This window comes from Nelumbo lutea, chromosome 1, assembly GCF_056320005.1.
Source record: "Nelumbo lutea isolate HS-2025 chromosome 1, American lotus-T2T, whole genome shotgun sequence".
Taxonomy (NCBI): domain Eukaryota; kingdom Viridiplantae; phylum Streptophyta; class Magnoliopsida; order Proteales; family Nelumbonaceae; genus Nelumbo; species Nelumbo lutea.
Window position 1 is genome coordinate 110,991,723 of NC_142684.1, and position 12,565 is coordinate 111,004,287.

Consider the following 12,565-nt stretch of genomic DNA (forward strand, 5'->3'; position numbering starts at 1 on the left):
CTTGGAACTATTTCGGATTCGGGTCGAGTCGGATCAGCTTGTACTGGGTCGGGTCAAGCTATGGATTTGGATTTGGTTCAACCCGGATCGATATATGTTGGATCGGATCAGACCGCGTTGAACTAGTTCGGGCTCAGGTCAAAATGATTTGGATTTATTTTGGGTGAAGTGTGTTGATTCAAGACAAAACTAAGTTTAGTCAATAATTTATAGAAAATTAATATACTAATTATAAATTATTTAATTAAAATGAAAAAAATTAAAAAAAATACTAAGAAATTAATACTTATGTCTGTAATGATTAATCCAATGGTTATCCACAACCCAATCCAACCCAACCCATTTAAATGGACGGATTAGGTGATGGGTTAATCACACAACCCACCAAATAAATGGACGAGTTGGGTGGATCCGATACTGGGTGGGCTGGGTGAAAAATTACCACCCCAAGCAAGAGATAAGACAATTATCTACAAATAAAATGTGAAAATTTGCTAAAACCCCTTGTAATTCTTATTCCTTGAATATGACCTAATTATTATTCTTTGGTGATTAGCTCTGAAAGAGCTTATATACCAATAATAAATAATAAATAGGAAAGGAGAGAGAGTGTTTCCTTGTCGTAATCCTCCCTTTTGTGAAATTGCCATATTGAGTTCGATTGCATGCAACAATAAATCATGTCGCACCATGCTGAGACATATCCACTTTGATGGTTGCCCATTCCTTTTTACTTCTTTTTCTTCATATAATGTATTATTTCTTTGGCAATAATTATGTGTCAGTTATTTAACGATCCTCTACAAAACCACCTTGATTGGGAGATATAAATTTTGTCATCAAAGATCTTAACATATTGGTTAAGACTTTTGTAATTATTTTATATAATATTATAGGTTGCATGGAATGATGGATTTAAAGTGACAAGCCTTTTGGGGCGGAAGGGATTTAGGGATGAAAATTAGATGTGTTTCATTGATTTTTGACAAAGGCATATTTGAAATAAAGAACTCCTTAACCGCTTCATAAATATCTGACCTAACCACATGCCAATATTTCTGGAAAAACAAAAAGCCAGTGAAGCCATCCTTGGAGCTTTGTGAGAATGCATTTAAAATACAACTGATTTTACCTCATCTAGTGTAGGGTATAGAAGTAGGGATTCAGCTTCATCACCATTTAGTGTATACAAATTCACACTGTCCAGATCTGATGCAGTGTGGAAGCAATAAACCGGGATGGTTATGCAAGCATCGGACGAACACGAGGCTTCGTTCGTGAAGCCTATTGTAACTAGGCATATGCCTTGGAAGAGAGAGAAAAGTTGGCGAAAATTCTTATTGTCTCTACTAACTCAGAATAGCAGTATTTATAATACATTTGGTAGATTTGTAAAATAACTAGGAAAGTTGAAATTGTAAAAGAACTAAAACAACTAAAACATCTAGTTTTCTAGCTACTGTCGAAAACCTCCTTAGCTGCCTTAATATCCACCGTCCGAAAGCCAGTGTTTACCCAATACAGGGGGTTATCCTTTGCATGATTTTCGATAGAAGACACTATCCAATACATCTGCTTCTCTATCTATGAGCTGTCGCCTGATTGATGAATTGTCCCTCCATCATTCTCCCCCACTTGGAAAGAACTTGACCCCGAGTCATGACTGGGGTATGCAAGTGTCGTCTCCGGTAAATAACAATGAAAATCAGCAGCATTGAATGTTTTGGAGATACCCATGTGATCTGGCAAGTCCACGATGTAAACATTGTCATTGATCTTCTTAATGATCTTGTATGGACCGTACTTCCAAGGCTGTAGCTTACTATGCTTCCCAACAAATTTGAGAATCTCATCAATCAAGACCATGGGAAATGCTACCGCCAACACCAACAACCACTCGTTGAGGCTAAGAGGCAAAATCCCAAAGACTTGGGCAAGGAAAGGAACATAAAGGATCAAGAAATGTAGGCCGAACGAGACTGACATGACCAACAGGAGCCAAGGGTTAACCCATGGGGGCATTGTCAAGAGACTCCCATCCTCAGACAAGGCATTGAGAGAGTTGAACATCTCAATAGCCACGAGGACAGAGAGGGAGAGAGTCATGGCCTTAACTTAGTATTGTGAGGACTAAATCCCACTTCACCAAATACAGCCCTTAAAATTTTTCGACCAGTCTACAACCGACATAATTGATGATTGTGGGCCGAATTATTTGAGTTGGGATCTATTCATAACAAAAATTGTACGAATATGATGTGTATCCACACATCTCATCGAGACCCACTATATTTGTAATGTGCGGATACAGATCATATTGAAACGTGTTGAAACAATAATTTTGTTGAACAGATCCGGCCTCTAATAGTCGAATTGCTTCTATCACACAATTACGCTGGACATCAAGTGGCTATATCCGATTAGACAGGACACAGGAACCCAATCACCAGAGTTAAGCTTAAACTAATCAAATTATCAATAGGGTCCATAAAGGTTTAATCTAATCCCTGGCCCACTAGGTAGGCTGGTAAGTGCATAACAAACCCCCACCCACTAAAATCCATTTAAGCCCATTATGGCTCTGGACAAAGTCCTATTTGGAAACCGTAATTTGGTTGACGGATGTCAAATAGCAAAATGGATTCGAACACCAGAAATGATAATACTGCCTCCTGCCTCTTCTCTTGATCTCTTCCTTATCCTTGCCTCAGGTTTTCTATTAATCGTTTCCACCTGGCAAATAAGATCTTTCTATGGGCATTTGGTATCCAGTTTTGAGTGTGATTATACCCAATTACTAAAGACTTAAGCAGCAGCCATTAAGTGGCATTTGAAAAAGATACAAATGCCCTTTAAGTGTCATCTAATTTTCTTTATCAACCATCCAAACATTGACAAAAAATTAACAATCTCAAATCATTGCCTTTTCCATTCAAGAAAATTGGGGTCACGTTTGAATGGGCATTCTGATGACCCCAAATTTCTTGAATAGAAGAGTCAAGGATTTGGAACTGTTAACTTTTCATCAATGTTTGGATGATTGATAAAGAAAATTAGATGATACTTGAAAGACATTTGTATCGTTTTCAAATGCTACTTAATGACTAGTCAATAATTAGTTAATAGCAGGTATTAGAGTGTCATGTTTTGAAAGTTCGGATACTGAATTGTTGCATTTTAAATTTTCCCAAAAAAAAAATTATAAAGTGGATTACAGTATAAAATCACAAAATCTTTCATTATTCCTTACACCTTTCCACCGAAAAACTGGTCGATCTTCCGAATATGCCATAAGTTGTGTGAAAATAAGGAAGGGAGAAAAAGGTAGGAAAACCTATACAAAGTTCATATAGATTTCCCTGTTTTCCCTTTCGAAATGTAATTATTGAAGGTTACAGTTTTCAGCCAAGAACAAGTATTAGAACGAAGTGAAGAAAGAAAAGAAAAAAGAGAAAACTCACAATAAGCACATATTATATATTAAATTACTACGCATACAAACTGATCTGATCAAGTGATCATCATGTCTGTATTTTCAATACTAGTAGTCTAAAACCTCGCTCACAATCACAGATTATAATTACTAAGAAGCAAGATAATGCAGGTTTATTTGATCTAACGATGGATTTGTAGAAAGGAGTAATCATCATGTGGTCTTCCTGGGGTTAAATAATTAATTAGTGGCAACTTTGGTGGGAGTGGGAATGGGAGTGGGAGTGGGGCAGTTACTTCGGAAGGTGGTGAGCTGGTAGGGTTCAGTGTCAAGCGCCAGCCACTGCTCGACGGTGAAGAGCTGCTGGGAGCATTTATAGAGGGGACCGGTGGATGTTACCTCCACATAGTTGCAGTACCAACCGTGGTGTGAGCCGGAGCCATCGGAGCTGAGTTTCATGGCGCACACCGGATTAAAGAGGCAACGTCCCCGTCCGCTAAAGATGTCGAGGTTCCCCCTCTCGAAGTAGTTGTGACCCGACTTCATTATGCCTCCCCACTTCTCCAGGTTCGGGATGCTCACATACGATCCGTTTGCATCGTATAGCTCCAGGCTAATGACCGAGTCCGTCCCTCCCTTGATTATCTTTCCTGTTCGGACATACACTGTATACACGCAATCTTCCTCCTATATAAGATAAACAAGCTAAGACTGATGAATTAATAAGAAAGAGATCAATAATAAGTATATATGTCTTGATAGCAAGTACCCAAGTAATTAAAGCAAGTTAAGTGGATCTATCTTACAGAAGATTGGGCGATAATGGCCAAGGAAAGCAGAAAACAAAGGAGGAACAGTGGATGAACGTGCAAGTTAGCGGCCATTTTTCCCCCTTCTCTAGCCAAGATCTGCCCGGAGGTATGAATATCAATTATATGATATTTTGATAGAGATAGACAAGGCTGACAAGCCAAGCGAACGCATTTATGTGAGGAGTCCCGGGGCGATGCCCCATTTTATAGATAATATTTTTGATAAATAAAATAACAAATTAGGGTAGCATATTGGTTTTTACCGGACGATACAGGGCCAATCACGATGCACCACGTCGTCCTGAGTCCTGACATGTGGGACTCATATTCTGTGGTCCCACAAAGCTCTAAACATCATTGCAACTTGCGAGCAGGGGTGTTCATTGTATGATGCAGAGTGTAGACCGTAGACCACCCATTACCCAACCGCTTTGAATTGAACCAAATGGGCAAAACCCAAATTCATAGCTTGGTTTTTGGTACTTTGGTCTCGTCTGACCTTGGAAATTATTTGATTTGATTTGATTTGAGATTTTCTCAAAAAGTGACTTGGTTTTCAAATTTCAGAAATCACATCAATTGTAAATCAAATTATTAATAATATATTATTAATGTATAAGTATTTATGTAATTTAACATTAATTTTAATTTTTAACTTGCAATTTAATATTTTTGACCTGGGCTGGGTAACCTATCCCCCTAATATATGGCACTCGTTTTAAATAATTTGATTAGAATTTGATTTGATTTCTATATTAAAATAATTTGATTTGATTTCTATATTAGAAACCAAAACAATTTGATTTGATTTCTATATTAAAATAATTTGATTAGAATTTGATCTGAAATTTTCCTAGACCATAATTTCCTGATTTGACCTGAGATCATCCCCATGAACACTCCTAATTGGGAGGAAGGGAAGCATGTGTCACTTGGCATGGTTGTCATCAGAATGTTTTTATCGGACAGTCATTATCGTCAGATTTAAATCAGTTAAGAGAAGACGAAAGCCATCAGATTTGAATCAGATTGTCATTGTGAGACGCATAAAATGCACTCTTTTGCTCGTGGCTCATCTGGCTTGGGAGTTTGGGGAGGGGGTCACAAGTACCCATATCACCCTATGCCATGCCAGTGATAAAATATATGAGTCATAGTGAGAGGTTAAATGATTGCGGGCCATTTTCAAAAAGAAAATAAATAAATAAATAAAGATTGTGGGCCTTATGTATTTTATGACTCGTATGGAGCATTATTAGCTAATCCTCTCTCCAGGTGAAGATTAGATGATTGTCCATCACCAACAAAGAAAAGGAAAAGCAATTTCATTAATCCATTTCATAACAACAAAGGCAAAAGGCAAAACTTGTTCTCCATCTTCCCACTATTGTGTTCCTTGCAAATTTAGCAACAACACGAATAACCTTTACTTCATATAATTTTACCGTGCGAAGCCAAAACTTGCCATGGGCAGAAAATTTGGCCAGCAGCTTCATCAGACATGAAAGGAATCTCAAAAAATTGGCCCCAAAAGAAATCTTCTTCTGCTTAAACACCATTGATGGAAAAGATGATCAGAGTTTTGGGTAGCAGAGACATTTTGAAAATTGTAATCAACTTGCATCCTGTAATTAATAATCTGACTTAGTCACAATATATAATATTTAATTTCAAATGCATTTATAGCATCCTGTAATTATGAATAGTTTCATTACATCCATGCTATATGGGACTAGTTTTTACTTTTAATCATTACACTGTTATAATGTTGTAGGGAAAATAGTGCTTATTGCCATGAAATGATGGACCGCATGTAGGTATCATGTCTATAACAATGATATGATAGATGGTGCAGGATGCAGCACCAGCACGGTATTAGACATGAAACCTGAAGGTCTAGGTGCGCAAATCGGGCCGGCCGGGTTAGGATGATTTTATAATATTTATCAAAATTATAAAATAATTCTTCGATGAACTCAAACGAAAGGTTAATTTTAGGATATCAGAGATTTCTTTTTGGTAGAAATTCTTGCTTGCATTTGAACAAAAATTAACATTAAAATGACAGGAGCAGAAAACAGGGAAATAACTAACAGCACAACACCACCTAAGAACAGAAAGCAACTAAGAGAAGGCAATCTAGGAAACTAGACACCCAGGAGCCAGACAAAAGAAAGCCTTTCTTTGCCAGCGAATGAGCCACAAAGTTTGAGCTCCTACCACTGTGCAGAAATGATAGAGAAAAACCTGAAGCAAGATGAAGGCAATCCAACACTACAAACGAAACATCAGTATCCAGGCTAGCATCTTGATTCAAAAGCCAAATTAACAAAGGAAGCGTTGTCACTTTCCAACAGAACCTTTTCAAAATTAAGGGCTTTTGCCAAAAGGAGACCTTCACGACACGCCATTGCTTCAGCTTGCACTACAGAACAGGCCTTCAAAGAGCCACACTTTGCTGCTACACCACAGCCAAGGTGATCTCGAGCAATCAATTACACCAAAACTAGCAACACGAGGACTTGATCCAGTCCACAGTAACATTGGCCATGTTACTATCTCTCAGGGAGGAATAGGACTTGATCCAGTCCATCATCCATCCTTTGAAATTCTGGGTTTCGCTTCGAGGTTGGAACCTCAAACTTAACTGGCTTCCGAACCAACATTTACTTGCAAAAACACTAGAACAAAGAGCATGAAATGTTGATTCCTCAAAGGAATTACACAGGGGGCAGACAATTGAATCGATGGTTTTCTTTGACAGAAGATTCTTCTTAATTGGTAAAGCATTCAGACTAGCTTTCCAGACAAAATTTTTAATCTTCTGGGGGATTGGGAGACTCCAAATAGTTGACCAAAGAATCTTGATTCAAGATTTCCTTCTTGCTGAGGAGCATCTTGTTGTTTTGCCAAAAAAATAAGCCAATTTAACTATTAAGGAGCCTTTTCTATCCAGGGTCCAATACAACCTGTCATCCCATTCAAAGTGAGGGATATTATATTTAAACCTAGTATTTTCTCTGCTACTATGGGAAGGAAGGTTTCTCTTATAAGGCTCTCCTTCCAAGGTCTACTGTTCTGATCAATCAAGTCCCTCACCAACATAATGTTGTTGTCTCCAGTTCTTGGACCATAAATTCTGAAGTCTGGCAACCCTAGCACCCACGGGTCCTCCCATACCTTGATGTTATCTCCTGAACCAACAAACCAGCAAACCCCTTTCAATAACAGCTCTCTCCCCGTAAGGACACTTTGCCATCCCCATGGACCAGAGCAAGGCAATACATCTTTTTTTTTTTAATATTTTCCTTTGATAACCTTAACCCAAAGGCTATCCTCCCCTTTTGCCACTCTCCATGCTAATTTGACTAAGAAGGCTCTATTAAAAGCTGTAGGATCCCTAAAGCCTAAAGTGGTGTCTCAGACCTCTAAAATCTTAAAATGTTGCTTTTTAGATGTAAGAGGTGTTTGGAAGTGTATCTGAATTTCGGTCCAAAAATTATATTCAGATTTGAAATAAGAAGAGGCCGGGCAATGAATGCATTCAAATGCGTTTCAAACTTGGTGAAAAGTCTAAAATACCCTTTAATTAAAGACATGCTTGTGTTTCTCCCTCCCCCGTTCATCTTCTCCACTTGACGTAGCAGCAAACCAACGGCAGCGAATGATTCCTCTACCCTCTCCTCTCTCTCTCTCTCTCTCTCTCTCTCTCTCTCTCTATGGTCCCACTACTTCCATCCTCTATTTTTCATTTTTGATCACCACTGCAACTCTCAATAGTGACAATCTCTCACCATGCAACTCTCAACATCAACAATCTTTCACCGTGCAACTCTCAACATCAGAGACAACGTGGGATTGTGGGTAGGCGAAACTGGAATCGTCACATTCAACCAGAATACGTTGTTCACCGTGTTCATCTTTCTTCTTCACTAGACAAATTGAATTTGTATTAATTATTTTAATTATTATTAATTATTAAATATTTTAATAGTTTTAAGATATTATTTTTCTAATTATTAAATATCATTTTCATTGCTTCATGGACTTTATTACTATTTTTATTATTATTTTAACTTTTAATGATTTATTTTTAATTTATGAATTTATATGTATTTTCAAATTTTTTTATTTTTATACTTTATTCATATTTTTCAATATTATTTGAAATTTAATAAATTATTTTTATGAAATAGTACAATTTGAATTCAAAATTACCAAATAGTCTAATTTAGGGGTAAAATAGTAAAATCAATGAATTTCAAATGCTAAAGGTTTGATCCAATACAAACAACCTTCTTTATTCAGAGCCTCAAAAAAGTCAAAAAAGTCAAAAAACAACTATGTCTCTTTTTAGATTTCAATTACTTTTAATATCTCTTTAACTTTTTAGATTTCAGATTTCAGATTTATCAAATGTTGCCTAAGCCCCCATTTAATTTGTTTCTACAAAGCTGATTCCACCCTATCCAGTTAACTTTCTTCTTCTCCCCATCTGAGTCCCAACAAAAGGATCTCTAGATTTTTTTAATTTTTTCACAAATTTCTATAGGGAGAGCAAAACCGGACATTGAATATGATAGCATGGCACTTAACACTGCCTTAATTAACACTTCTTTACCTGTCTGGTTGAGCATCTTGCTTCTCCAACTTCTAGTTTTCCTTTCTAGCCTATTGGTTATATAGTCAAACATTTTTACTTTTGCTCTACTGAATAAGGAAGGTAGACCAGAGTAAGTGGAAGGTTTAGTGACTAACATCAGCTTCAAACTTCTGGCTAGCAATTTCTGGATTCTATGATACAAGTTAGAGCTAAAAGAGATTTCAGATTTGTTTAAATTCACCTATTGCCCTAAGGACAGCTCATACTTTCCAATGATGTCCATAATTCTCCTCCCCTCCTCAAGATTCTCCTTAGTGAAGATGTAGCTATCACCTGAAAGGAATAGATGGAAAATTGTTGGACAAGAGTGATTTAGTTTTACGCTTGAGATTTGCTTTGCAACAACTTGATTGATCAGCATTTTGGAGAAGACATTAGGCACAATAAGGAAGAGGTATGGAGACAGAGGGTCCCCTTGCCTCTATCCTCTACTAGAGTAGAATCTCTTACTTTGGTTTCCATTTATTAACACCTTATAGGATACATAGGTAACACACTCCATAACCCAAGCTACCCATTTCTCCACTAAACCCATGGCTTCCATCACCCTCTTTAGAAAGGTCCATTCCACTCTACCGTAGGCCTTGCTCATGTCCAATTTCATAGCCATGTACCGGTACCCTTTCCTAGACCTTGTCCTCTTTAAATGATAGAAAATCTCATGATCAATGAGAATATTGTCAAAGATATTCCTACCCTCTAAAAAGGAATTTTGGTTCTGAGAAATAATATTGCTTAGTTTTGGCTTTAGTCTATTAGATAAGACCTTTGCATTTATTGTGTTAATGGAGTTGCATAGGTCTGAAATGACTTGGATCTTCAAAGTGGTCTACGTTGGGAATAAGGGTTATGAAGGTATCATTAATACCTATTGTGATTTTTCCTTCTCTAAAGGACTTGACAGCCTCTAGCACATCTCCATTTACTATACCCCAGTATTTCTGAAAAAAGAAGTTAGGGTACCCATCCGGCCCAAGAGCCTTTTTTAGATGCATTTGGAAGAGAGCCTTAGTTATTTCTTCAATGACTTCTCTCTCTATCTCACTTGCTTCCTCAACGGCCAAAACCCTCTCTACATTATTAATAGCTTCTTCTATGCCTTGAGGTCAGAGGATGTAAAAAGGCTTTTAAAGTGATTTTTGAAAACCTCACAATTTTTCTTTTGCTCTTCTTCCCACCCTCCTTCCAGATTCCTAATTTGCATAATTATGTTCCTTGTTCTTCTTCTCAAGGTAGTGTGATGGAAAAAACTAGTGTTTTTATCACCCCACTTAAGCCAATTACACCTTGCTTTTTGGAACCAAAAAATTTCTTCCCATTCCAACCATTTATCTAAATTTTTTTCACTCTTTGATTTTCTCACTAGAGTAGGCTGAGCTTGAGTCTCTCAGGGCAGCTTCTAGATCTGCTTGGGCTTCCTAAACTTTTGTGTTCAATCTTCCAAAATTATTTTTTATTTCAAATCCTCAGCTCCCTTTGCAGCCTTTTACATTTTGACTTTAGAATTTCATGACTAGACCCCCTTGGAGTTTCCTTCCAAACTTCCTCTATCACTTGGGCACAATCCTCATGCGTACATCACATCTCCTCGAATCCGAAACTGAAAGGGCTCCTCCTTTTATCTATCACAAGATTTGGGTCTAAAATTATTGGTAAATGGTTAGAACCACCAATAGGGATGTGGAACATAGCTGCTTAGGGATACAGAGCCATCTACTCCTTATTTCCTAGCGCCCTATCCAAAATTTCCTTGACATTCTCAGTCCCTTCCCTTTTGTTGTTCCATGTGAACTTCGGCCCAAAGGATAGTATTGTTGAGAGCTCAATAACATCAATAGCTTGGTTGTTCCTCTACAAAACCCAATTCTTCTCTGGTTTCCCACCCCATTTGTCTTGAACAGAGAAAGTTAGATTTAGGTCCCCAATACAACCCCACGGACCAATGATGCCCATAGCTAAATGCTTCCAAGCTTCTAAGAATACTCTCCTATCTTTCTTTCGGGGTTCCCCATAATAAAATGGATAGAAACTAGTCCCTTTTGTACTGTCTGAGATTTTCATGTGAATGAAACTTTTATTTGCACTAAGGATTTTTAAGGTTTTGATCTGTTGACCAGAACAGAGCCAATCCTCCTGATTGGCCAATGGGATCAACCCCCCAGCAGTCCCACTCTCAAAAAATTTAATTTTTCCTAACCTCAACTAAATTACATTTTGTCTCCATGAGGAAGAGAATCGAGAACTTCTCTTTCCTTAGGATCCTCTTCACTAAGCGAACTGTCCATGGGATCCAATACCCTAATAGTTCCAACTTGATATTTTCATTTCACCTGAGGGAATTGTTTTAGGACAACCCCCTTAAACCTTATGAAATTTTTCAATTTCCTAGAGACCAAGACCTCTGGAGACAACTTTCAATCCCTAACCGAGCACCTAGACAAAGACTAGTACCTCGAAAAGTAGAGACTTTTGAAACCAAGATCTATACCGACGGGAAGCGCCAACTTTTTTAGAACAAATTCAGGTATTTTCCTCCTTTTGAAGGAAAAGTAAACTACTAATTCAATCTTTTTTAATTTTTTATTGCAAGCAACCAACTTCCAAAAACAAATGTGAGAGAGACCCTTCCTATTCCTTACAGTTCTATTTCAACAATTAAAGGGACTTCTAGGCTCATCTTGAATCAAAGCAAGTAAAGCAAACAAAGATTGGTGGTTAACTTGGATGGTACAAGGAATAAATAAGCAATTTCGAAGACTTACCTCCTCTATCGCCTCCATTTTGATTCTGGCTAAGAAAGTCGTCATCCCTAAATCACCCCTTTGAACATCGGCCGGTTTCTCCAAAAGAGGAGCTAAGGTTCTTCTAGATTTGAATTTTGATTTCTTGAAGACTAGGACCATGTCTAAACTCGATTCCACAAACCCGACTTCAAACCCGTGGCCATTTAGCTCAGACATCGGCCTTTTAAGTTTAAGGACCAACTTATTTTTCTTCGAAGAATTGTCATTATTTGCATAGGCTCTATCCTCTACTAGGTCTAACCTTAATGCTTTTTCTATAGAGAGGGGTTTCTTAAGTCTCAATTCTCTAGTTTAAAGTTCCCCTCTTTCTTCCTGCTACACAAATATTTCCTCGATTATGATCCCTAAGGCTTTCCTATTTTGTGAAAACTTTGGTTCTTTGAAAAGTAAATTATTTAAGAAATTCCTAAAACTTGCAAAGTTCAAGCCGCCTAGCTCTACCAAATTAACCATGTTGCTAGAGTTTCTATAGAATGTATCTTCTTGCTGACAATGGAAGACCAACGAGAAAATCAGCTTAAAATTTTGGCCAACTATGGGACCCTCCTTCTGATATCGAAACCTCTCTTGCAGGTTTAAGTGGAAACTACTACAGTCTATAGGAAGGAGTGTTCAAATTCGGTTGATAAATCGAAAACCAAACCAAACCAAACAGAATAAATTAATTTGACTATCGGTTCGGTTTGATTTTTATTTAAAAAAAAATTGGTTTTTCGGTTTTAATTCAATTTGACTAAAATCTTCAATCGAACCGAAAACCGAATTAATGATGTTATTTAGTTAAGTATATGAAACATTAATGTTTTATTTAATACTTTGTGCTAATTAATTATTATATTTCCCAATGAACAAT

General features: G+C 37.3%; 1 protein-coding gene across 2 annotated transcripts; it reads right to left on the reverse strand.

Moving 5' to 3' along the window:
* Nucleotides 1–3,446: 3,446 nt before the first annotated feature.
* Nucleotides 3,447–11,978, reverse strand: LOC148876794 (PLAT domain-containing protein 3-like). Of its 2 annotated transcripts, none has more exons than XM_088970411.1 (2): nucleotides 11,671–11,978; nucleotides 3,447–4,120 (listed from the first exon to the last, which is right to left on the reverse strand). In XM_088970411.1, the coding sequence occupies exons 1-2, from the start codon at nucleotides 11,866–11,868 to the stop codon at nucleotides 3,674–3,676; spliced, it is 645 nt and encodes a 214-aa protein (XP_088826537.1). In that variant the 5' UTR covers nucleotides 11,869–11,978; the 3' UTR covers nucleotides 3,447–3,673. The 2 variants fall into 2 exon arrangements, with proteins under 2 accessions (XP_088826537.1, XP_088826544.1); XM_088970418.1 differs by lacking the exon at nucleotides 11,671–11,978 and adding an exon at nucleotides 4,240–4,441.
* Between the last annotated feature and the right edge of the window lie 587 nt (nucleotides 11,979–12,565).